Source organism: Podarcis filfolensis, assembly GCF_964270895.1.
Source record: "Podarcis filfolensis genome assembly, chromosome: 9".
NCBI lineage: Eukaryota > Metazoa > Chordata > Lepidosauria > Squamata > Lacertidae > Podarcis > Podarcis filfolensis.
The window spans coordinates 73,763,969-73,789,797 of record NC_139610.1 but is presented as its reverse complement, the minus strand read 5'-3'; the positions used below and the strand labels follow the sequence as shown (position 1 = coordinate 73,789,797).

The following is a 25,829-nucleotide window of genomic DNA, read 5'->3' as shown; positions in this document are numbered from 1 at the left end:
TTCTTCCATTCTCGAGCGGTGCTCTGATCCTGCCCTCCCCGCGTTTATGGTATTTTAGGTAAACTGGGATAATTCTGTGGACTGTTTTATTATTATTGATTATCCTCCACAATGCTTGTGGTCGGATCCTGCTTGCAGGCTTCTCACAAACATCTGGCTGGCCACTGTGAGAACAGAATGCCATTGGCCTGATCCTGCAGGCTCTGCTTATGTTACGCTTGCAGTCCACCAGCCCCACCCGCCTCTCCCCACGAGGATACTGGATGCACTGCTCCACGTCCCCAGCCACAAGGAGGCGCCAATCCCACGCCATCACCCCGGCGCAGAATTTGCTTCGGAAATGGGTATAGTGTTAAGAGACAAAGGAGGTTTCTCTCCCCCCACCCTTGCCATCAAGTGTTCCGAAAATAATAAAATAAAATTGGGAGGCCAGCCCTGCAGATGGCGCGCCTGCTTCCAGCTCTGGTTGGCATCTGTCTCGGCAGCGGGGGTGTCAACTGGAATAAAATATTGAGGGGGGCAGGAAAGCAAGACCCATCATAATACAAGACATGGCACATGCAAATTATTTGAATGACAATGCCCATCAACTTGGGAAGGGGGGGCAAATATTTTATTGGGGGGTGGCTGAAGGGACCCCGGCCACTAGGAGTTGGCAGTGTTAATGGAGAAATCTGAGGGCTCTCTTGGACAAAAAACAAGGACACCAGCCAGGAATACCAGAGCAAAGCAGCAGCCGGTAGGCTTGGTCTTTATTGAAGACTGTTGCGACAGGACTCCCACCTGCCACCAGGTGGAACAAGATGGAAGCCCCGAACAAAAGAGCCCCCCAACTTTTATTAGCTGCTAATCCCCATGTTACATCTCCCCCAAACTACATCACTCATACATCATGAAAGGGGAGGTCTGGTGGCAGTAATCTGAGCAACCTGGACCCTGCCCCATGGTTCTCCTTGCCCTCCACCAAACACCCATCAAGTATAACAAAAGAGATATTTACATTTCCCTGTTTCCCAGCCAAGTGAATCCCACCCTTTTGTCTTCACCTGGGTTTGTTATTTCTGGAATGGCTACCTGTCTGGCACTCAGGTATCAGGATGCCAGGGATTATCACTCAGGCAGAGGGGCTGCTGAGTAGCTGAGCTCACATGTCTATATGAATTTCTGAAGTTTTCCCAGTGAGCCAGTACATAGATACGTTTATCAGTGAATTCTTACATTTGGTATCGTGCAGCAGAGGCCCTTTGAATAAACTGTGATGAAGTGTTTTGTGGGGACAAATCACAAAAGTCACAAAAGTGATTGTGCTGATTTTGGTAGTGGGCTGCATGTGCATGACATCTGCTGGAGGGGCAACTCCCACCCCCCAACCTACACATAAATTCCTGCAACAGCGGCTATGGATGGGGAGACAATGGAGGGCTGCGCATTTAAGGATGAAGCACTGCGGTTGTCTGCAAGGGCTTCCCACGCGGCGGGGTAGATTCTGACAGCCTGCATGTCACTTTTGCAGGCAGCTTTCTATGGGCGGGGCCTCGGGCCCGGCAGCAGCAGCAGCAGCAGCCTCCCGGCCTCCCCTACCTCGCAGGGCTGTTGTTGCGGGCCGCCAAACCCGGGCGCCGCTTTGCAGGGCAAGGCCGGCTAGCAACGCAACGGGAACGCAAACCGACGGGCAAACCGAGCTGCGATCCCTCCCTCCCGCGATTGCAATTGCATTTCTTGCTCCTCCTCCTCCTCCTGGCGGGCAGGGTCAGAGTTGGGCCAAGATGGCGGCTCCCATGAGTGACACGTTCTCCTTTTGTATGGACCCCGCCGGCCAAGCCCGCCGCGCCCTGGAGGTGCGATTCATCAGCAACGTCAAGGTGAGCAAGAGGGAGCCGCTCCCTGATTCCCCCCCACCTCCTCCTCCTGCTGCTGCTGCGGATCCAGTGGATCCTCCTCTGCCGCAGGGAAGGCGATTTCCTCCCTCCCTCTCCCCGCTGCCAGATCCTGCGGGGAAACACAAGGCTGCAGCGACTGGCTGCTGTGCGCGCTTGCAAGGGACCAAACCCTCCAATGCGCCCAGGGCGCAAAGCGGCCTCCGTTGCGCGCGGACCGGGGGTGTCAGGATGCCGGCCTGCCCGGCTGCGGGGCCGGCTTCGGAGCAAAGATGCGCAGGGCGGGGTGCCTGCAGAGATACGGGCTCCCGGGGCCGGATCCGGCCGGGTTTCCCCACGCGCAACCACGCCCGGGCCGCCGCCACGTCAGCTGAGAGACTGCCATCCTGGGGTGGGGCGTTGGATCGCGGTCCGATCTGGGGATGGTGCCAGCTTGCCCAAAGGTGGGAGGGAGCCTCCAGTGAAATCGGCGGGACTTGCTCACGAGTAACCCCGCTTGTGCGCTGGCAAGCGGGGAGAGCTGGGTCCTGCTTGTTGGGAGCATCGTGGGCGCCTGGTTGGGGACGGGATGCCGGGCTGGGGCGGGAGGGGCTTTGGCAAGGCTTTTTTCTTGGGTTCTTCTTGGGCAGGTTGTGGCTTTCAATTCGGACGGGGCAAATGGATCCATGCTGGGCTGCAAGCCAGGATGGGGCGATGGGATCCCGGTTTCTGGAAGCCGCTCTTGCGCCCAACAGTGGCGTAGCGTGGGGGGTGCAGGGGGGGCGGGCCGCACCGGGCGCAACATCTGGGGTTAGGGCAAATCCATGGGTTAGGGGGCGCAAATCCACGGGTTAGGGGGCGCAAATCCACGGGTTAGGGGGCGCAAATTACTTGCCTTGCCCCGGGTGCTGACAACCCACGCTACGCCACTGGCGCCCAAATCCTGTTTGCTGGCTCTCTGCAATGGGCAACTGGTCGGTCACTGTGAGCTCAGGGTGCTGGCCTAGGTGGGCCCCTTGGGGCCGGATCAAGTTGCAGAACTCTGTTGCAGAGACCCCTCGTGGATTACCTCCTAATACGCTTTTGATTTTGCCAACCAGCGATTTTAATAAACCAATTTTATTACATGAAACAAATCTGCATTATTTTGATCCATTCCCACAGGGCCCCTGAAAGGCATATAACATATAACACCGGTCTTGAAAGACCCACATTTGCTCCCAGTACATTTCCGAGTACAATTCAAAGTTTTGGTGCTGACCTTTAAAGCCCTAAATGGCCTCGGCCCAGTATACCTGAAGGAGCGTCTCCACCCCCATAGTTCTGCCCAGACACTGAGGTCCAGCTCCGAGGGCCTTCTGGCGGTTCCCTCCCTGCGAGAAGCCAAGTTACAGGGAACCAGGCAGAGGGCCTTCTCGGTAGTGGCACCTACCCTGTGGAACACCCCTCCCACCAGATGTCAAAGAGAAGAACAACTACCAGACTTTTAGAAGACATCTGAAGGCTCAGGGAAGCTTTTAATGTTTAATAGGTTATTGTATTTTAATATTTTGTTGGAAGCTGCCCAGAGTGGCTGGAGAAACCCAACCAGATGAGTGGGGTATAAATTATTATTATTATTATTATTATTATTATTATTATTATTATTATGCCTACTCTGCCAAGTTGCTGTGAGCAGGGAGAAGAGGCCTGCCTCCTTAATGGTGATGACTAACCTGGATGTCTTTAAAAGAGGAAAAGACCAAATCATGGAAGATAAGAGGCTAACTGTGGCTAGTAGCTGCCATGGCAATGTGGGGGTTGTGTGCCTCTGAATGCTGTTTGCAGGGATTCACAAGTGGGCACACAGCCCATTAGAATAACTGAACAGTTGAGTTGGAAGGGAACCCGAGGGTCATCTAGTCCAACCCCCTCCAATGCAGGAATCTTTGCCCAACGTGGGATTCGAATCCATGACCCTGAGATTAAGAGTCTCATGCTCTACAGACTGAGCTATCCCAGAGGGAAAAATGTGTATTGTGTTGACCATGATTAACTTCTGCTGTTGGGGCAAAACTGGTGTTCACTGGGTGAAGACCGCTAACAGCAAGCCCAGATAATCCGAATCAGACCAAATTGGGGCAGGTTCCCATTTAGCCTGGTGTGCCCTTTCCCCCCCGGTGCTCTCATCCTTGGGCTGCCAGTGTTATGGATTATTTTCACGACTCGTCTGGGTACGGTAGGGCGGTCATTCGTCTCCACCCAGATGGTGTCGTAACTGAGTATGTGCTTGAACCTCTTTGAAGAGGAGCTGCCCTCAACAAGAAATCCAAGCTTCTTGTCTGTACCTGGTCGCCTGGAGCTGTTTCTTAGCTCGCCCCAGCCGAGCAGGCAATCGCTGGTTCCATGTGGCGCTTCTCTTCCTCCTTCCTGCTGCCCTCCTGTCTCCAAACCAAGCTTATTATTATTATTATTATTATTATTATTATTATTATGGACACTTGGGTTGCGAACGTGATCCGTGCGGGAGGCACGTTCACAACCCACCCATCTGCGCACGTGCAGGTCTCAATTTGGCACTTATGCGCATGCGCAAGCGGCGAAACCCGGAAGTAACTGTTCCAGTACTTCTGGGCTTGGCGCGGTGCGCAACCCGAAATCACGCAACCCGAAGCGTCTGTAACCCGAGGTATGACTGTATTATCTTTTGTTATGTCGATGTTAAAAGGGCAAAGGACTCTTCGCCACCAGAAACATCAAGAAGGGGGAAACGATTTTCGTCGAGAAGCCGGTGGTGTCTGCCCAGTTCCTCTGGAATGCACTGTATAAATATAGAGGTGAGCAAACTGGCACTCTCATTGCATTTGGGGAGAAGACATTACATTGTTGAATACAAGGTGTGCATTGGGGTGTGTGCATATATCTCTGTGTGTGTGTGTTATCTAGAAATTGGACTACAGTGGTACCTCAGGTTAAGAACTTAATTTGTTCTGGAGGTCCGTTCTTAACCTGAAACTGTTCTTAACCTGAAGCACCACTTTAGCTAATGGGGCCTCCTGCTGCTGCCGCGCCGCTGGAGCACAATTTCTGTTCTCATCCTGAAGCAAAGTTCTTAACCCAAGGTACTATTTCTGGGTTAGTGAGTCTGTAACCTGAAGCGTCTGTAACCCGAGGTACCACTGTATACCCCACGCTGTGTCAGAAGGGGGTTCCACGGGACTTGCATTTCATCTCCTCCCCCTGTGCACCCCCAAAATCTGCTCCAGAGGATCCACCGACCTCACACTGCTGATTCTGAGGGTGTGCAGCTGAGGGGCTGGAAAGGGCAGGGGGAAAAGTGGAAATTCCCGTGTGCACAGAGAAGTCCTTTGGAGCTGCAACTTCGATACTCACATAGTCCAAACCCTGCAATGCAGGGGTAATTTAGGATAACCTAAGATACTCTAAGGACTTCTGTATCCTGTGTTGCATACCTTTGGTTATCTAGTGCCCTGAGCAAGGACAAAATTTAGGCCCCCCCCCCAATTTTTTCTTCTGCTTTTCGACATAATTCCTTTTGGTACACTTGCTTTTTTTAATGGATCGCCTCGGTACATACTGTATTGGCCTGAATATAAGCCGCAGCCAAAAATAAGCCGTACCTTTAAAATTCAAGTGGGGGGGAGAGAGAGAAAAAAAGACAATCCCCGAATATAAGCCGCTCCCTTAAAGTTGGGTTACCGGCTGAAAATCGCTGCGGTTGGTAAAATTGTAACTCTGCACCAATTTAAGCCTTTCGTCTTGCAAGCCCGCAAAAGTTACCGTGCAGTTGCTAAAATCGCAAATCGCTATTCAGTTGCTACAATTCGGCAAGCTCTCACACCCGCAAATGGCAAATGAACAGTCTCAAGCTCGCAAATCGGCAAAAAACTTTTTTTCTGCTCCGTTTTACCGTATGTGTTTCAGCAGCGATATTGTAAAAGCCGAATTTTGTAAGGTAAGCTTCCGCTCTGGTCATGGGACCTAGACGGCTCTGGTTGCCCTAACAGATGATCTCCGCAGGCAGCTGTATCGAGGCGGGTCGGGGCTGCTGATTTGCAACCCAAGCGTCCACTGTATTTACTTTGCAATAAAAATTCTTTTAAAAAAAAGGAAAGGAAAGGAAAAAATGCCCCTTCTGTTGTTTTACATCCCCAGCACTTCCCTTACTTTTCTTCATGGCTCTCTTCTTACCCCCATCTCCCCTCCAGCCTGCGACCATTGCTTGCGAGCGCTGGAGACGGCGGAAGAAAATGCGCAGAGGCTGCTGGGGAAACCCCAAGCCCTTCCTCACCCGGAGCAGTGCAGCATTCGGAAGGAGCTCCACCAACACTGCCCCGCTTGCCAGGTAAGTAGGAGGCAGGCGGATCGCGTCCCCTCGCATGGCCTGGGAATCTCGGTCGCCTTTCCCCGGCTGCCGAAGGGCTGTGCCAAAGCGGGGGGGAGTCCCCTTCGATGACAGCTGTGCTTTGCTTCCTATTGCTCCTTAGGTGGCTTATTCTTATACCCTCCTCTTTATTTTATTTTTCTTCCTTTTTTTTTTTGGCTTGCAAAAATTTATACAGAGCAAAACAAAGCAGCCTAAATTAACATTGCCTTCTACCGATAAGAAATAATAATAGCTATTACAATAATGAAAATACTAGAAGTACATTTACTTCCTGTTTTAAACTTCTATTCTGGTTACAATATATTACTACTCTATAAGAATCTGTTATCTCCTTTGCTGTGCCATATATTATTTTATTTCCCGAATTCAGCGTAACCCTCCCCTCCTCTCCACTGCTTCCCTTCACCTGTGTGAGATCTTCCCATCATAATATATATATTTTTTCTAGTTGCTTTGATAAAATAGATTAACATGAAAACTGATAAATTATAATTACTTCTTTTGTCCTTACACGCTTAACAATTGCCTATTAAGAGTTCTGCTTTAACACCGTATTTCTTCATGTATTCCCCTATGCATTCCCATTCTGTGTATAATTTTTGATTGGAGCAGCCCCTGATGGATGCTGTCATTTTTGCCATCTCAGCAAACAATACAAGCAACACGTAGACCAGTACACTAGATAGCACTGTAATTCTTATTGCATAATATACACGATTTAGTAACAAAAACAAACTGTGTGCACTTGTAAATTCTCTAGTATATTTGAAATCAATTGAACACATATCTGTCAATCTTTGAAAGTCCACAGAAGGATAATAAGTCTATGGTTGAAACAAAGTAATAGATGCTATCCTGTGGGCTAAGCGGTAAAACTTTTTTTAGGCCGAAGTAGTAGGTGAATAGCAATAGACAGTGATCCCAGATAATCTGAGTGTTTCGCTGGAATCTTCTTAAGCACAACTACAAAAGAATTCAAATATGAAACAATGACCTGTGTACATGAAAACTTCACACATTACAATCCGTATGCTACAACTACAATAAGAAGAACAAAGGTACATACCCCATAGATTAGAAAAATGCACAAGGAGCAGTGGTCATGTGGATATGTAACCACTGCTACCAGTTGCATGATACCTGAAGCATAAGTACCGTATTTTTTGCTCTATAAGACTCACTTTTTCCCTCCTAAAAAGTAAGGGGAAATGTGTGTGTGCGTCTTATGGAGCGAATGCAGGCTGCGCAGCTATCCCAGAAGCCAGAACAGCAAGAGGGATTGCTGCTTTCACTGCGCAGCGATCCCTCTTGCTGTTCTGGCTTCTGAGATTCAGAATATTTTTTTTCTTGTTTTCCTCCTCCAAAAACTAGGTGCGTCTTGTGGTCTGGTGCGTCTTATAGAGCGAAAAATACGGTAACTATTCCCAGGTGGCGCTCATTACAGGGAGACTGAATTACAGTAATTCAATTTAAAGGTACAAAGCAATATAACAACAACAGAAAAACATAAAATAAAACAATTTAAATCCAGTTCAGAATTGAGTCCCGCAGGGTGAATGGTCTTAAACATAAAAATGAATTGAGATTCTTTCTGTTCTAGCCGTTTTCCATGATTTTGTCTTTTGTTGATGGTTTTCTGATTCACCCACAGTACTGTGAACAATCAATCCCTATCAGAATGATTCTGCAATATAAAATGCTCAATCAGAGGAGCTTCCAAGACAGCATTTCGGATGCGGGAACAATGTTCCCCTATCCTTACTCCAACCGCACGAGTGGTGGAGCCGATGAACAACAAGTTACAGGGACACTGAATTAAGTATACAACATCTTTAGTCTGGCAAGTGCTAAACTGCCTGATGAAAAACCTGAAAATTGTTTTTTCATTGTAAATTTCCTTAGTTTGTTGTTCACCTACTACTTCAGCACCATGAACAACTAAAAAAGTTTTACCGCTTAGCCCACAGGATAGCATCTATTACTTTGTTTCAACAATAGACTTATTATATTTCTGTGGACTTTCAAAGATTGACAGACGTGTGTTCAATTGATTTCAAATATATTAGAGAATTTACAAGTGCACACAGTTTGTTTTTGTTACTAAATCATGTATATTATGCAATAAGAATTACAGTGCTATCCAGTGTACTGGTCTACGTGTTGCTTGTGTTTGTTGTGTTAAGTTTGCAACACAGGGGTTTGTTGTTCTGTATTTTTGCCATCTCGGCAAACTCACAAATCTTAACTTGCCATTCTGTCATTTGTGGTACTTTTTCTGTTTTCCAGTATTTTGCCGTAAGTATTCATTCAGCTGCGATTATATACAAAAATACATTCCTTTTGTCCTTGGGTATGTCGTTTGTCAATAAATTCAATGACTCTGGTTTTGTTTTGTTTTTGTTTTGTTTTAAATAGAGCTCCTGAGGATCTTTTTGATCTCCTCATGTATCTCATTCCCAAATTGTCTTACCACCTTACACCCCCACCACATAGGGTATAATGTCCCCACCTCTTTCTTGTACTTCCAGCAGAGATTTGGATGCTTTTTATAATTTTTTGCTAATTTTACTCCTTAGGTGGCTTATTGCAGTGCAGAGTGCCGTCAGCTTGCCTGGGAACAGTATCACCAGGTTTTATGCCTGGGGCCGTCCAGGCAGGACCCCAACCACCCGCTCAGCAAACTGCAGGAGGCCTGGAGGTATTTATTTCTCATTTTTGAGGGTTTTTTTTAACCTTGTGTTCTGATGTCACGAACTGCCCTGAGACGTACGGATGAAGGGCGGCTATGCAGATTTTAAAAATATATAAATATTTTTATTAAACAATTTCAACATAACAAATTATCAGTCCAAATAATCAATCACATTATTTCCCCCCCCCATCCCTCCCTCTCCCCCCAACCCAGGACTTCCCTCAGCTCCCCTCTCTGATTTCATTACACATATTGTTCTCTGCATGTTATAAAATGGCACATATCCTTGCCTTATCTATCATATGTTCAACCGGTAAATTTGTGGATGTTTCTTCAAAACCTGCCAAGGAGTCCAGATCATTTTGTTGATTTTTTAGGTAATTTGTAAAAAAGTTCCCATTCTTCCTTAAAGTAATGACTGTCCTTGTCACACAGTTTGTATGTCAATTTAGCCAATTCCGCATAGTCCATCAGTTTTTCTTGCCATTTTTCTTTCGTTGGGATTTCCTCGTTCTTCCATCCTTGCGCTAGCAAGACTCTTGCCGCTGTTTGTAGCATACATAAAGAAGTTCTTTATTTTCCTTGGCAGGTCTATGGAGATTTAATACATAATAATAAAGAGACTTTCTGTCCGCAGCAGGGAGGGCTTGGGGCTATAAAAGAGGGTGTTTCGTTTTGTTTTTTGAAATCAGGCTGCAGGGCTTAGTTGCTTAGATTAGCCAGTTTAGAAGCCTTTGGGCTGACTGGAAAGGTGTGCCCCCGTTGCCTGGATAAATGGGGCACCAGGGTTTTAAAGAACAATTATTATTCCTGAAAAACCTACAACTGTACATGCAGCATCTGAAAACAAAATATAGTCTTCACCTTTTAGAATCCTCCAAAATACCTTTGGGTCATCTGCTCTTAGCCTCTAACCTCCTCGGCTGAGGCAGGGAATCAGCTGCTACAACACCCCTGAAAGGTAGCCCAGGCAGCTTAAATACCTCTATTATTATTATTATTATTAAACCCTATTGTTTGTTTGTTCGGTCGCTTTTTGCCATTGCAACTGAAAGCTGCTTTGGGGTGGGAAGAAGGGGGGTTTATTGGTTTGTGCTGTTTTTTATTATGCATTTTGCATTATCTTGTATTCTGAAATCTACAGATGAAGGGCAGTATGCAATTTCCTTTTTTTAAAAAAAAATCTTACAAAAGAAAATGCACAGAATAAAAGCAGAGAGGAGGAAATTCTAAGGTCAGGGACTTCCTTTGCAGATATTTGCAAGATGCTGTGGGAGCCGGTTTTGGCTGAATAGCGGGAGGGGGGGGGAAGCTAATACAGTGGTGCCCCGCAAGACGAATGCCTCGCAAGACGGAAAACCCGCTAGACGAAAGGGTTTTCCGTTTTGGAGGTGCTTCGCAAAATGAATTTCCTATGGGCTTGCTTCGCAAGACGAAAATGTCTTGCGAGTTCCTGCGGGGTTTTTTTCCTTCCCCCCCTTTTTCCCAAGCCGCTAAGCCTCTTATCAGCTGATCCGCTAAGCCGCTTAACAGCTGATCCGCTAAGCCGCTAAGCCGCTTAACAGCTGATCCGCTAAGCCGCTTATCAGCTGATCCGCTAAACCCGCTAAGCCGCTAATAGCGCTAATCCGCTAAGCTGCTAATGGGCTTGCTTCGCAAGACGAAAAAACCGCAAGACGAAGAGACTCGCGGAACGGATTCTTTTCGTCTTGCGAGGCACCACTGTAATAATAATGATAATAATAATAATAATAATACCTCCAGTTAATTATTATTTGAGGTAGATTCTGCTAGGGTTAGAGCACTCTGCTTCCCCCCTCTGTTTCGTCTGTGATTATGTGAATAAGAAATCCCTTTGCTTTCCTTCTTCTCCAGGAACATCCATTACCCGCCTGAGACTTCGAGCATCTTGCTCATGGCCAGAATGGTTGCAACTGTCAAGCAGGTTTGTGTTGGGGTTTGTGGTACCCCAAGATCTGTGGCCTTGTGCGAGTGTCTGGAGGATGGATGGCGGCTATCAGATTGAGGTTGAATCCTGACAAGACAGAAGTATTGTTTTGGGGGTATGGGGTATGGTCCTGAATGGGGCAACTGTGCCCCTGAAGGACCAGGTGCGCAGCCTGGGAGTCATTCTGGACTCACAGCTGTCCATGGAGGCACAGGTCAAATCTGTGTCCAGGGCAGCTGTCTTCCAGCTCCATTTGGTGCACAGGATGAGACCCTCCCTGCCCGCAGACTGTCTCGCCAGCTTGGTGCATTCTCTGGTTATATCCCGCTTGGACTACTGCAATACGCTCTATGTGGGGCTACCTTTGATGGTGACCCGGAAACTACAACTAATCCAGAATGCGGCAGTCAGACTGGTGACTGGGAGCGGCTGCTGAGACCACATAACACCGGTCTTGAAAGACCTACATTGGCTCCCAGTACGTTTCCGAGTACGATTCAGAGTGTTGGTGCTGACCTTGAAAGCCCTAAACGGCCTCGGTCCAGTATACCTGAAGGAGCATCTCCACCCCCATCGTTTTGCCCGTACGCTGAGGTCCAGCGCCGAGGGCCTTCTGGCGGTTCCCTCACTGCGAGAAGCCAAGTTACAAGGAACCAGGCAGAGGGCCTTCTCGGTGGTGGTGCCCACCCTGCAAAATGCCCTCCCATCAGATGTCAAGGAAATAAACAACTATCTGACTTTTAGAAGACACCTGAAGGCAGCCCTGTGCCAGGAAATTTTTAAGGTCTGATGTTCTTTTGTGTGTTTAAATAATCAATCAATATTACGGTCCAGAGACCCAACAAATTGTTACAAAGCAATGCACAATTCAGACAGCCTACCACTAAGTTAAACAAGCATTTTGTTTAAACTTAAAGATAGGGATTGTTGGTTCTTGCAACCACCGATAAAAACTTCGCCACTGCCAATGTTCTAGCGTTTGTCCGGTCTTCCAATAGGAACCTGACATAGTGAGCCACTGAATTTCCCAGGAAAGGTACCAGCAAGGGTAATATCAGTTCAGCCCTGGCTTGCTCTTATTTTGCACAGTGCAGCAAAATATGTTTTATGGAATCGGTGTCTAGGGCACACCAGCAAAGTCTGTCCTGGTAGGGAACTCCACTCAACCTGCCATCCAACACAAATTTTAAAATATTTTGTTGGAAGCTGCCCAGCGTGGCTGGGGCAACCGAGTCATCTGGGCGGCATATAAACAAGAAAATTATTTAGCTTTAAAGAAAGGCTAGGTCTGGGCTGGGGGAGCATTTTTGGCTCCCAAGGGCCACATTGGGCGAGCTTCTGAGGGCTGCATGGCAATAGTGGGCAGTGCCAGAGTTGTGGCTTCCGCCTTAGTACGGCCGGCCGCATTCTAGCAAACACCAGAGAGATGAGCACACACATTGACCCTCACTCTTCCACCCAGACAAGGAGACACGAGCTGTCATGCCTGCGGTTCAGGGGGTTGGAATAGAATCATAGAATCATAGAGTTGGAAGAGACCACAAGGGCCATCGAGTCCAACCCCCTGCCAAGCAGGAAACACCATCAGAGCACTCCTGACATATGGTTGTCAAGCCTCTGCTTAAAGACCTCCAAAGAAGGAGACTCCACCACACTCCTTGGCAGCAAATTCCACTGTCAAACAGCTCTTACTGTCAGGAAGTTCTTCCTAATGTTTAGGTGGAATCTTCTTTCTTGTAGTTTGGATCCATTGCTCCGTGTCCGCTTCTCTGGAGCAGCAGAAAACAACCTTTCTCCCTCCTCTATGTGACATCCTTTTATATATTTGAACATGGCTATCATATCACCCCTTAACCTCCTCTTCTCCAGGCTAAACATGCCCAGCTCCCTTAGCCGTTCCTCATAAGGCATCGTTTCCAGACCGCTGGGGGTCTCTTCCAAGTCTACCATGCTGAGATTCTGTGATTCTTGCAGTTCAGGGATGCATCCACACACGGAGGACCTTACGGTCTTCAACCAAAAACATCTTGGAGGTCCCGAGCCACAGAGAGGTTAGGCTGGCCTCAACCAGAGCCAGGGCCTTCTCGGCCGTGGCCCCTATCTGGTGGAACGCTCTGTCACAAGAGACTAGGGCCCTGCGGGACTTGACATCGTTCCGCAGGGCCTGCAAGACAGAGCTGTTCCGCCTGGCCTTTGGCCAGGGCACAGTCTGACCCCCCTCCTTTGGTAATCCTCACAGAACTCCAGCCCAATGGTTGCCATTAAATTCTGAATTGATTTTAGAATGAATTTTAATTAATTGATTGTGATTTTATGTAAACTGTCTTACTTTTATAGTTGTTAGCTGCTCTGAGCCCGGCTTCGGCTGGTGAGGGCGGGATATAAATAAAAATTTATTATTACAGTGGTACCTCGGGTTACATACGCTTCAGGTTACAGACTCCACTAACCCTGAAATAGTACCTTGGGTTAAGAACTTTGCTTCAGGATGAGAACAGAAATCGTGCTCCGGTGGCACGGCAGCAGCAGGAGGCCCCATTAGCTAAAGTGGTGCTTCAGGTTAAGAACAGTTTCAGGTTAAGAATGGACCTCTGGGACGAATTAAGTACTTAGCCAGAGGTACCACTGTATTATTATTATTATGATTTATCCCAGCCTGGCCGACGCATGCAAGGAGAGCAGAGTGGAGGGCCTGGGAGAGGGAGAGGAGGGGGGGAGCGTGCCAGAGCCCTGAAGGACTTCATTTGGCCCACGGGACGGTGGTTCACCACTCCTTGTATAGACCAAGGGGAGAGGTCTTTCAGCATCTTCTTGCCTCGATTGTTCCTCAGAAGCTCCCTGCAACAAGAGAAGTAAAAGCCACATTTTATTTTATTTTTTTGTTTCCTTGCAGGCAAAGGACAAAGACTGGTGGATCAAACTCTTCGCTCAGTTCTGCAGCAAAACAGCCAACGAGGAAGAGGAGATCGTCCACAAACTCCTGGGGGATAAATTTAAGGTTGGGAACCCTGCGATAACGGAAGGGTTGATCTTCTGCAGGCTGGTGATCCATTCATTTGCCGCGGGGTTGGACTAGATTTCCCTTGAGAGTCCCAGCTCTTTGGTTCTGTGACCCTGGGGTTCTTTCTATCTGCCCGTCTCCTTTGACCCAAAGGAAGCGTCGTAATCTTGATCCTGTGCCTGCCTCCCCTGTGCATGCGCAGTGGTCGGTAGAAACCAACCTGCAGTTTCCATTATCTTGATTCCCCCAGTGTGGTTAGCCTATGGAACTCCTTGCCACCAGAGGCGAGGCTGGCCACCAAACCTGGATGGCTTTGAAAGAGGATTGGACAAATCCATGGAGGAAGAGAGGGCTATTCATGGCCACTAGCCACAATGACTATATGCCCCCCACCGTCGGAGGCAGCGATGCTTCTGAATACCTGTTGCTGGAAACCACAGGAAGGGGAGAGGGGTCTTGTGTTCGAATCCCGCTTGTGGGTTTCCTTCAGGCATCTGGTTAGTCCCAGGATGCAGAGCTCCTGGCCTGACCCTGTTCTTATCTCAGATTTTAGTAAAAGCACATTTCTGTTAGGACTCCAGAGATAAGTGTGGGCAGGATCCTAAACATCCAGAAGGCCCCAGATTCGAGAAGGTTGCAGGGACAGAATCAAGCATGGATTTCTTTCCATTATCCCTGGCGTTGAATGACTTGTGATCTTCTCCTCCACCCCTCCAGGGCCAGCTGGAAGTCCTGCGCGTCCTTTTCACCGAAGCCCTTTACGACGACCATCTCAGCAGGGTAAAGCCAGAATTTTTGTAGCTGGGAGCAGTTCCAGGATCCAGGTTTCTCCTTTAGCGGGGGCTGGAATAGATGCCCTTTGGGAAGTTTTCTGGATCTGTCTGAGTTTCCCCAGCCACTCTGGGTGGCTCCCAATTGAGTGTTAAAAGCATTAAATATTAAAAACTTCCCTGTACAGGGCTGCCTTCAGATGTCTTTTAAAGATAAGATAGCTGCTTATTTCCTTTACAACTGAAGGGAGGGCGCCACGACCGAGAAGGCCCTCTGTCTGGTTCCCTGTAACGTCAGCAAGGGAACCGCCAGAAGGCCTTCGGAGCTGGATCTCAGGCAGAACGATGGAAGTGGAGACGCTCCTTCAGGTATACTGGACCGAGGCCGTTTAGGGCTTTAAAGGTCAGCACCAACACTTTGAATTGTGCTTGGAAACTTACTGGGAGCCAAAGCAGGTGTTTCAGGACAAGTGTTATGTGGTCCCGGCGGCCGCCCCCAGTCACCAGTCTAGCTGCCGTATTCTGGATTAGTTGTAGTTTCCGGGTCACCTTCAAAGGTAACCCCATGTAGAGCGCATTGCAATAGTCCAAGCGGGATATAACCAGAGCATGCACCACTCTGGCGAGACAGTCTGTGGGCAGGTAGGGTCTCCGCCTGCGTACCAGATGGAGCTGATAAACAGCTGCTTTGGATACAGAATTGACCTGTCCCTCCATGGACAGCTGTGAGTCCAAAATGACCCCCAGGCTGCGCACCTGGTCCTTTGGGGGCACAGTTACCTCATTCAGGACCAGGGAGTCCCCCACACCTGTCTGCCCCCTGTCCCCCAAAAACAGTACTTCTGTTTTGTCAGGATTCAACCCCAATAGGCAGGGAGTTTCAAAGTTGTCTGAGGGCAGCCACTGAGAAGGCCCTGTCCTCCGTCCCCACCAAGTGTCCCTGTGAGGGTGGCGGGACCGAGAGAAGGTGGGCCCTGCTATCCCACTCCTCTAGTCCCAGGGGACACTCAGCATCTAGGGCAGGGATGCTATTTACCACCTCCATTTATCTCTCTTTTCTATCTTCTCCTGGCAGTGGTTCTCCCCGGAAGGTTTCCGGTCTCTGTTTGCCCTCGTCGGCACCAATGGACAGGGGATAGGAACCAGGTAAGTTCAGTTGGATTTTAGCCTCTCCCTGCGAATCCCCTGGGCGCTCTGGGGGTTAATTAGGACTTAGCGGAATACATCTACTTCATAGACACTGAGAGACAACAGGACTGCTCAAGGTGCCCTGACTATAAAATTGGAGAAATCAAGAGATATCTAGCCGCACCCGCAGCATATCTCTTCCTTCTCGTATCCAAAAATGCAAGAAGGGCTTTTACACTCACCAGAAGCTCAGCTCTGTCCTCGCCGGTCCTGGAAGGGTCCTTCAAAAAAGTCCCATATGCTCAGAGACTTTGCGCCTGTTCATTGGGGGATATAGGAAACCCAGAGCACTTGTTCTTTAGATGTCCCTTTTATGAAGAGGCACGTATTAAGACCATTGATCCCCTACTGGTGAGGCTCGCTGACCTCCCAGAAAAGCAAAATTTCGACTTCCTTCTGTTAGGCACAGATCATAAGACGACCCGGATGGTCGCCAGATTCTGTGTACAGATCTGTAGGTGCAGACCGTCCCCTGACTCAAACTAGTTCATGAAGAAAATCCCCAAACTCTGTTACATGGGTGACTCAGGGTCATATCTACTGTATTTTTCGCTCCATAGGGCGCACCTGACCATAGGGCGCACCTAGTTTTCAGAGGGGGAAATGAAGGAAAAAAATATGATTCCCCCCTCCCCCCAGCTCTGGTAGCAGCGGGGCTGGCGGTGGGGGGAAGCGCTGATTTCCCCCACCGCCAGCCTCAAAACCAGGTCGGGGAGCGGTGCAGAGGCGGCACACCGCCTTCCCGCTGCCCCCCGAGCTTGTGGGGCTGGCGGTGGGGGGAAGTGCTGCTTTCCTGCACCGCCAGCCTCAAAGATCCCTGAAGCCTTTGGAGCGCAGCGGGACATCGCGCTGCGTTCCAAAGGCTTCGGGTTCCTTTCGCTGACCCAAAGCCTTTGGAGCGCAGCACGAGTTCCCGCTGCACTCCAAAGGCTTGAGGCTTCCAGGACAGCATTTGTAGCCTCCGGAGGGCAGCGGGGTGAAGGTACCCCGCTGCCCTGCGGAGGCTTTGCGCAGCCATCGCCAAGCTAGAACAGCGAGACGGAGCGCTCCGTCTTGCTATTCTAGCTTCAGGGACAGCCTTTCTAGCCTCTGCAGGGCAGTGGGGTACCTTCACCCCGCTGCCCTGCAGATGCTTTGCGCAGCTAACCCCAAGCTAGAAGAGTGAGACGGAGCACTCCGCAGCGCTCCGTCTCCCTGTTCTGGCTTTGGGCTTAGCCGCGCAGCCTGCAGTCGCTCTATAGGACGCACACACATTTCCCCTTAATTTTTGGAGGGGAAAAAGTGCGTCCTATAGAGCAAAAAATACGGTATGTGGTAGCCTATCTTAAAGTTTTAAGTGTCTATATGCTTATCACAGGATGTGGGTGGCGCTGTGGGTTAAACCACAGAGCCTAGGACTTGCCAATCAGAAGGTCGGCGGTTTGAATCCCCGCAACGGGGTGAGCTCCCGTTGCTCGGTCCCTGCTCCTGCCAACCTAGCAGTTCGAAAGCACGTCAAAGTGCAAGTAGATAAATAGGTACCGCTCTGGCGGGAAGGTAAACGGCGTTTCCGTGCGCTGCTCTGGCTTGCCAGAAGCAGCTTAGTCATGCTGGCCACATGACCCGGAAGCCGTACGCCGGCTCCCTCGGCCAATAAAGCGAGATGAGCGCTGCAACCCCAGAGTCGGTCATGACTGGACCTAATGGTCAGGGGTCCCCTTTACCTATCGGATTTATAAATTTTAAATTTATTGTTTTGCATTGTTTTAACTGTTTTCTTTGTGGGAGTGCGTTTTGTAAGCTGGTCTCTGACTGTAATAAATTATCTAAAAGCCAGACCTAACTTTGCGGTCTGAGGAACTAGTCGGAAGGGCTGTAGATCAAGGGCAGATCACCCCGGTTCCTTCCCCTTGCCTGAACCCTGGAGAGTCCCTTCCAGTCCTGGTAGACAGTACTGAGGTAGTAATGAGAATCTCAGGTGAGTCTCAGAATCTCTTGTGCAGCGGAAGTTGCTCCCGGTACCAGTCTCCACGTGGAAGCAGAGAAAGGTTCAGATAGTTTGCTGCTGCAGAAGATAAGGATCAGCAAAACAGTTCTGGACATAGATACAGCTTGTAGGCTCCAGATACAGATACATACAAAGTGTCTTTGTTGCTCTAAATAAGTTCAGCCATTCGAGACGTAACGTTGGACAAGTAACACCGACTGGCTAACAGACTGACTCACAGACTGAGCTGGGGCAACCCAATCAGCTGGGCGGCATATATATATGAAAAATACCAATTGGCGCTACAGTCCTTGCTTGCGGTGAGTGGAACTCAGTGGCTCGGATATTCCCCTGTTGAAGTCACGTTTTAGCCCCTGTGAAGTCACCATTGGCCCTCCACCTCAGTCGCTCTTCCCTGCCGCCTGCAAAATGGGTATAACAGTGTTGGCCTACCTTTTAAGGCACTTCCAATGTGGTGCCCTCTTAGGACCACAACTCCCGCAATCCCTGGTCGTTGGCCATGCTGACCCGGACCAATGGGAGTTGTAGAACGTCTGGATAGGGGCACCATGTTGGCTACCCCCGTTTTTTCAGTGGAGGTCTCCTATGTATTGCCGCAAATCCTTTAGACGTCCTAGAGTTGGAGGTGTGATTTCGGCCCAGCAAAATGAGGGCGCTTTTGGTGGTGGCACCCCAAAGGCCATTCCTTGCCAGCCCCCGCAGAGAGGAAGACTCTATAAATGGAATGAACTGATGCCATCTATCTGTCTCTCTGGCACCACCCAGCTCCTTGAGCCAGTGGGTCCACGCCTGCGACGCCTTGGAGTTACCCCCTCAGGAGCGAGAACAGTTGGACGCCTTCATAAACCAGCTCTACAAGGACATGGAGAGAGGTCAGTGAACAGGAAATGGGGGGGGCGTTCGAACGACGGGGGCCCATGTCTTCATGGGTGGGAGGCGCCCAGCACTCAGCAGCCCCTGCTTGTGGTGGTGTCGTCATGTGCCTGGCGTCAGTGGCATAGCATGAGAGGGGCCAGAGGGACTGTGGTCCCGGGTGCAAAATTTGGGAAGCCTGTGCAAAATTTTAAAATAAAATAAAATGCTCTGAGGGTTTCCTTTAAAAACAATCAAGCGGTGTAAAAATTTCACCAAATAAAAATAATAAAATAAAATAAACTCCCCCCTCCACCATCACTGCCGCTGCCCGGCTCTGATAGTGGTCTTGCCCTGGGCACTGGCATCCCATGGTATGCCACTGCTTGGCACCACCAAATAACTGGTAAGGATGCTGAACTGTGTTGGGTCCGTGCATGGCCCATTCTGCTTTGGAGAGCAGAAAACCAGGCGTTGCAGGATCAGGCCAAAGATCCATCTTCTTGTTTTGCCTGATGGGCTGGGTGCTTGATCTCCTCCAACGCTCTGGTGAAGCAGGATTGAACCTTGACGTCGCCCAGGGATGGGTGAGAGGAAGAGGACCGCCTTGAGCCCCTTGGGTGAAAATAATAATAATGATGAAAATAATAATAATATTTTATTATTTATACCCTGCCCATCTGGCCATTTTGGGCAGCTTCCAGCAGAATATTAAAATACAATGATTCATCAAATGTAAAAGCTTCCCTAAACAGGGCTGCCTTCAGATGTCTTCTAAAAGTCAGATAGTTGCTTATTTCCTTGACATCTGATGGGAGGGTGTTCCACAGGGCGGGCACCACCACTGAGAAGGCCCTCTGCCTGGTTCCCTGCAACTTCACTTCTCGCAACAAGGGAACCGCCAGAAGGCCTTCGGAGCTGGACCTTAATGTCCAGGCTGAATGATGGGGATGGAGATGCTCCTTCAGGTATAATGATAGAATCCTAGAGTTGGAAGGGGTCATCTAGTCCAGCCCCCTTCAGTGCAGGAATCGCAACTCAAGCATCCCTGACAGACGGCCATCTAACCTCTGCTTAGAAACCTCCAAGGATGGAGAGTCTATACCATGGCCCACGTGAGGGTCAAACTGTGCCTGATTCCTGCATTTAGGATTCTCTTTGGGAAAGGGGGATTATTAAGAGACGGAAATTGCCTCTCATATCGTCTTTCCTCCCTCTTCGATTTAGAGACAGGGGAGTTTCTGAATTGCGAAGGGTCTGGCCTCTACATGCTGCAGAGCTGCTGTAAGTATCAGGGGAGGAATAATCTGCCCAAACACTTTTTATAGAATTGTCGAGCAGGAAGGGAACCAGAGGGTCATCTAGTCCAACCCCCTGCAATGCAGAAATCTCATCTAAAGCATCCATGACAGATGGCCATCCGACATCTGCTTAAAAACCTCCAAGGAAGGAGAGTCTACAACCTCCTGAGGGAGAACATTCCCCTGTTGAACAGCAGAAAGTTCATCCTGGAGTTGGAATCTCCTTTCTTGTAACATGAAGCCACGGGTTCGAGTCCTACTCTCGGAGAAAAGTAGCTTGCTCCATTCTCCACGTGGCAGCTCTTGAGATATTTGAAGATGGCTCTCATATTTCAAAATATATATATATCACACAGGAAATTGTTCCTTGAAGCTCATGGCTGCTCTGTTTGCTTCCTTCCTCAGGTAACCACAGCTGCATCCCCAATGCCGAGACCTCGTTCCCAGATAACAATTTCCTCCTGCACCTGACGGCCTTGGAGGATATCGGGCCGGGAGAGGTGAGAGCCCTGGAGGGTTTGGGGTGGCCCTTCGGAAACCGGTAGGGCAGGGGTCCAGGAGACCAACACTAGGTGGCGCTAGAGGACGTGCATCCGCCTCTTCTTCCCGGATGAGTTCTGCAACGACAAGCTGAAACTTAAGGAGGAGGAGTGTCACGGTCCGGTCTACGGGCGATCGAAGTCCTGGTGGAGGATGTCGGGACTGGGGGCAAGATGGCGGCGTGGGAGCAGGAATGACAGTCCAGAAGCCAGGGGTGCGAGGGTTAGGAAGCAGGGAGTCACAAAGTCAAGGGTCCGAGGGTCGAGAAGTGAGGAGTCACAAAGTCAAGGGTCTGAGGGTCGAGAAGCAAGGAGTCACAAAGTCGAGGGTCCGAGGGTCAAGAAGCAAGGAGTCACAAAGTCAAGGGTCCGAGGGTCGAGAAGCAAAGAGTCACAAAGTCGAGGGTCCAAGGGTCGAGAAGCAAGGAGTCATAAAGTTAAGGGTTGAGAAGCAAGGAGTCACAACGTCGAGGGTCGAGAAGCAAGGAGTCACGAAGCCAAGGGTCAGGATGCAAGGAGTCACGAAGTCAGAGGTCCGAGGGTCGAGAAGCAAGGAGTCATGAAGTCAGGGGTCCAAGGGTCAAGAAGCAAGGAGTCACGAAGTCAAGGGTCCGAGGGTTGAGAAACAAGGAGTCTCACAAAGTCAGGGTGTGAGGGTCAGGAAGCAAGGAGTCATGAAGTCAAGGGTTGAGAAGCAAGGAGTCAAGAAGCCGAGGTCCAAGGATCAGGAATCAAGGATCCCAAGGCAGGAAACGTGTTGCTGTGGCAAAGAGCCAAAGGGAAATGCTGACCTTATTTCCCTTCCCGGCTCTTTCCACCAGGTGCTGTGAGTTACCAAGCAGCCTCACCTGTGCAGCCTTGCCTTGCCTCTCCAGAACAAACTTAGGAAGGCCCAGTCCTGCGAAGCCCCACTGGTCACAGGGCCTGGCTCCTGCACACACTCCTGACCAGGAGGAAGCTGATGGGCCTTGGGCTGGTGGTTAAGTAAGAGAGAGAGAGAATGAGTTCCATAAGGGACCCCGAGGGTCATCTAGTCCAACCCACTGCAGTTGGCCATGGGTTCGAGGCCTGTGTTGGGCAAAAGATTCCTGTGTGGCAGAGGGTTGGACTGGATGATCCTTTGGGGGGGGGCCTTCCAAAACTACAATTCTGTGATTCTAAGCCAGAATGAGGTGTCTCAGTCTCCTAAAAGGACCAGCCTCCAGGGGGTGAGAGGGGCCTGAGTTTTTCAGCCCTGTTGCAAAATATTGGGCATCTCCTGAGCTGAGACGTGTCCAAAAGTTAGGAATGGGTAACGAAAATCTGGGACAATATGCATGTTTAAGCTTATGGTTAAGTATGTTGAGAACCAGAGAGCAAGAGAATTCCTTTATCGTTTTTATTATTATTATTATTGTTTAACATCTTTATTGAAAATTCAAACGTACATAATTATATGTGCACTAAACATGGTGAGACGTAAATAAGAGGGAAAAAGAGAAACAGAACCCATGTAGAAGGGAAAATAAAGGGGAGAGAGGAAAAAACCCCAAACTGTATATTTTACAAAGTTGTTATTGTACTTCACCAGATCTTAACCTATTACAGTATTTGTAAGAATCCAATCCAAAAGAATACCTTTATCGTGTATTTTTTATTATTATTATTTACTAGTTTATACCGCTCTTCATCAAAAGACCTCAGGACGGTTCAGAAGATAAAAACACAAATTAAAAGAGAAACCACCAAACTATAACAATAACAAAACAGAATATTATTATTTTTATAATATAATTTTTATTATGTACAGCAGCAATAAGGCACAGCATAACGCAAATCTGTTTGTGCTACTTGGAACCATGTGATATTAAATTATCTTGGTATGGGAAATTTGTTCCTATGTGCTCAGTTCTAGATATTCCCTTCTGCTTTTATTTAATTTGGCATCTGTAACTGTTTCGTTATGTTTTATTATAAATAAATACCGTATTTTTCCGTGTATAAGACCACCCCTATTTTTTGAGGCCAAAATTGAGAAATAAATAATTGCATCATTCCGTGTATAAGATGACCACCAATTTTAAACTTTGGGGGAAAATATAGTCTTATACACGGAAAAACACAGTATATGTTTGTTTGTTTGTTTTTAATTTAAAGCTGGATAGAACAAAGATGAAATAACCTACAAAGATAAACAAGCTCTTTTTTAAACTTAGAAATTAAAAAGAAAATAGGTAGAGGAATATACACAGAGGTTTAAAAGAAATGTTGGGCATGACACTCTGTTTGGGTCAATGTTTGCCTTCTATGTGTGCCATTCCTTATTCCCGAACAGGAGATCTGTATCAGCTACTTAGACTGTTGCCAACGGGAGCGAAGCCGCCACAGCCGCAACAAGACCCTCCGGTAAGCCTGGGCAGCAAAGTTTGATGCCAATGGATGCCAACATAATATTGGGAGAGGCCCTGGGCAGGGGGGAGCAAGAGGCCCAAACAGGACTAATTTAGCCAGCTAGCCCTGGTGATCATCTAATGTTTAATAGATGGATTTCCCCCCTAAATTGATTTTGAATTCTGAATTTACAGTGGTACCTCTGGTTATGTACTTAATTCGTTCTGGAGGTCTGTTCTTAACCTGAAACTGTTCTTAACCTGAGGTAACACTTTAGTTAATGGGGCCTCCCGCTGCTGCTGCGCCGCCGGAGCACGATTTCTGTTCTCATCCTGAAGCAAAGTTCTTAACCCGAGGTACTATTTCTGGGTTAGCGGAGTCTGTAACCTGAAGCATATGTAAACTGAGGTACCACTGTATTGTTATTCAGGTTTTATATTGTATTTTATGCTGGTTTTTTTGCATCAATTAAGTGTTTTAAATTTGTTGTTTGCCGCCCTGAGCCCGGTTTTCTGAACCGGGAAGGGCGGGGTATAAATAAAAATTTATTGTTATTATTATTATTATTATTATTATTATTATTATTATTATTATTACTACGTGTCGGGAGGATAACAAACTGAAATCACCGCCGTCGTAACCGCCACCCACCCCTTTCTCCCCCTTCTCTGCCCCCTTCCAGGGAAAACTACCTGTTTGTTTGCTCCTGCCCCAAGTGCCTGTCTCAAGCCAACGACCCGGACGTGACGTCGGAGGAGGAAGACGAGGAGGAGGAAGAAGTCGAAGGGGAGCCGGACGACGCAGAACTGGAGGACGAGATGACGGACGTTTGACCCTGGGGGCTGGGCTGGGGGTTTCTCTCTGGAGATGGCGGCATCGGCTTGGAAAGGAGATTCGTGGACTCGTGAGCGGCCAGTGCCGGCAGCCGAGCGAAGGGCAGAGATTTCGCCAGGACGCGATGTGAAGAGTCTGTCCCTTTGGGAAAACGTGCCCCATTTACTGACGCCTCCCCTCTCTGCATTGTATCAGAGGTGTTAGCCCACCCCCAAAGAGGGCCGGATCTTCCCCGCCAATTGCCACGGGGCAGTTCCCCAACATGCAACCCCCCCCCCAAGCCCATGGGGCAGAGGGGCACAGGGAGAAGAAACCCCTTGATCACCATTTTCCCACTTGCCTGGGTACAGTAAAACGATTTGCAACGCAAAGAGCGGCTTTTGTGTTTAAGCGATGGGAGAGGGGAATAAGGGAGAGGATCTTGCCCAGGGGTCAGCAAACTTTTTCAGCAGGGGGCCAGTCCACTGTCCCTCAGACCTTGTCGGGGGCCGGACTATATAGTGGTACCTCGGGTTAAGGAATTAATTTGTTCCGGAGGTCTGTTCTTAACCTGAAACTGTTCTTAACCTGAAGCACCACTTTAGCTAATGGGGCCTCCCGTTGCCGCTGCGCTGCCGGAGCACGATTTCTGTTCTCATCCTGAAGCAAAGTTCTTAACCCGAGGTAATATTTCTGGGTTAGCGGCGTCTGTAACCTGAAGCATCTGTAACCCAAGGTACCACTGTATTTTGAAAAGAAAAAAAAAATGAACACATTCCTATGCCCCATAAATAGCGCAGAGATGCATTTTAAATAAAAGCACACATTCTACTTATGTGAAAACACCAGGCAGGCCCCACAAATAAGCCAGATATGAATTTTAAATAAAAGGACACAATCTACTCATGTAAAAACACGCTGATTCCCGGACCGTCCGCAGGTCGGATTTAGAAGGCGATTGGGCCAGATCCGGCCCCTGGTCCTTAGTTTTCCTACCCCTGTTCTTGCCTTTTGTTCTGGGCTAAAACTAAGGAAATGTGTTTCCACAGGGGCAAATGTCATGTTCTGCACTTAGCTGGGAAGAACCAGATGCACAAATATAAGATGGGAGGCACCTGGTTTACCAGTGGTCAAATATGAAAAGGATCTAGGGGTCTTAGTGGACCACAAGCTGAACATGAGTCCACAGTGTGATGCAACAGCAGAAAAAGCTAATGTTATTCCAGGCTGCATCAACAGAAGTCTAGTGTCCACATCAAGGGAAGGAATAGTACCGCTCCATTCTGCCTTGGTCAGACCACACCTGGAATACTGTGTCCAGTTATTATTATTAATAATAATAATTTATTATTTCTACCCTGCCCATCTGGCTGGGTTTCCCCAGCCACTCTGGGCGGCTCCCAACAGAATATTAAAAATACATTAAAACATCAGTCATTAAAAACTTCCCTAAACAGGGCTGCACAATTTAAGTTCTGGGCACCACAATTTAGAAAGGATGTTGACAAGGTGGAAAATGTGCAGAGGAAGGTGACCAAGATGATCAAGGGTCGGGGAGCCAAGCCGTATGAGAAATGGTTGAAGGAGCTGGGTATGTTCAGTCCGGAAAATAATCGTAGAGTTTTAGAGTTGGGAGGGAGCCAAAGGTCATCTAGTCCAACCTCCAGCAATGCGGGAATAGTTCTTTGCTATTTGAACAGAGCCATAAGAAGCTAGTTTTGCAAGGGGTTTTTTTGTGTGTTGGTGGGGGGGGTGGAGTATATCCCCTGGGATAGCTCAGTGGGTACAGCCTGAGACACTTTATCTCAAGAGTTGTGGGTTTGAATCCCACGTTGGACAAAAGATTCCTGCACTGCAGGAGGGTAGGACTAGATGACCCTCGTGGTCCCTTCTAATTCTCTTATTCTATGAGTCTACCTGGGGTAAACTGAGACCCATGAAGCAGGTTTGTGGGAGTGATGGATCGTATTATTTGTGGGGCGCTGTGATTTCATAAAAGGTAAAGGGACCCCTGACCATTAGGTCCAGTCGTGACCGACTCGGGTTGCGGCGCTCATCTCGCTTTATTGGCCGAGGGAGCCAGCGTACAGCTTCTGGGTCATGTGGCCAGCATGACTAAGCCGCT

At 48.6% G+C, this 25,829-nt stretch overlaps 1 protein-coding gene across 1 annotated transcript; it reads left to right on the top strand.

Annotated features, from left to right (window-relative positions):
• The first annotated feature begins 1,664 nt into the window (after positions 1 to 1,664).
• On the top strand, positions 1,665 to 24,096 carry SMYD5 (SMYD family member 5). The gene is made up of 13 exons (XM_083571571.1): positions 1,665 to 1,862; positions 4,564 to 4,672; positions 6,065 to 6,201; positions 8,820 to 8,941; positions 10,811 to 10,880; positions 13,777 to 13,881; positions 14,602 to 14,664; positions 15,730 to 15,800; positions 18,595 to 18,701; positions 19,909 to 19,965; positions 20,388 to 20,482; positions 22,836 to 22,906; positions 23,574 to 24,096. Exons 1-13 carry the CDS (start codon positions 1,767 to 1,769, stop codon positions 23,722 to 23,724), a joined length of 1,254 nt encoding a protein of 417 aa, XP_083427697.1. The 5' UTR covers positions 1,665 to 1,766; the 3' UTR covers positions 23,725 to 24,096.
• The last annotated feature ends 1,733 nt before the right edge of the window (positions 24,097 to 25,829 follow it).

Bases quoted from the DNA above. Each gene is read 5' to 3' on its own strand.
- SMYD5 (XM_083571571.1), top strand. From the start codon at position 1,767: ATGGCGGCTCCCATGAGTGACACGTTCTCCTTTTGTATGGACCCCGCC. The intron at 6,202-8,819 runs GTAAGTAGGAGG...TTTACTCCTTAG, and splicing joins AACACTGCCCCGCTTGCCAG to GTGGCTTATTGCAGTGCAGA. The intron at 20,483-22,835 runs GTGAGAGCCCTG...ATTCCCGAACAG, and splicing joins AGGATATCGGGCCGGGAGAG to GAGATCTGTATCAGCTACTT.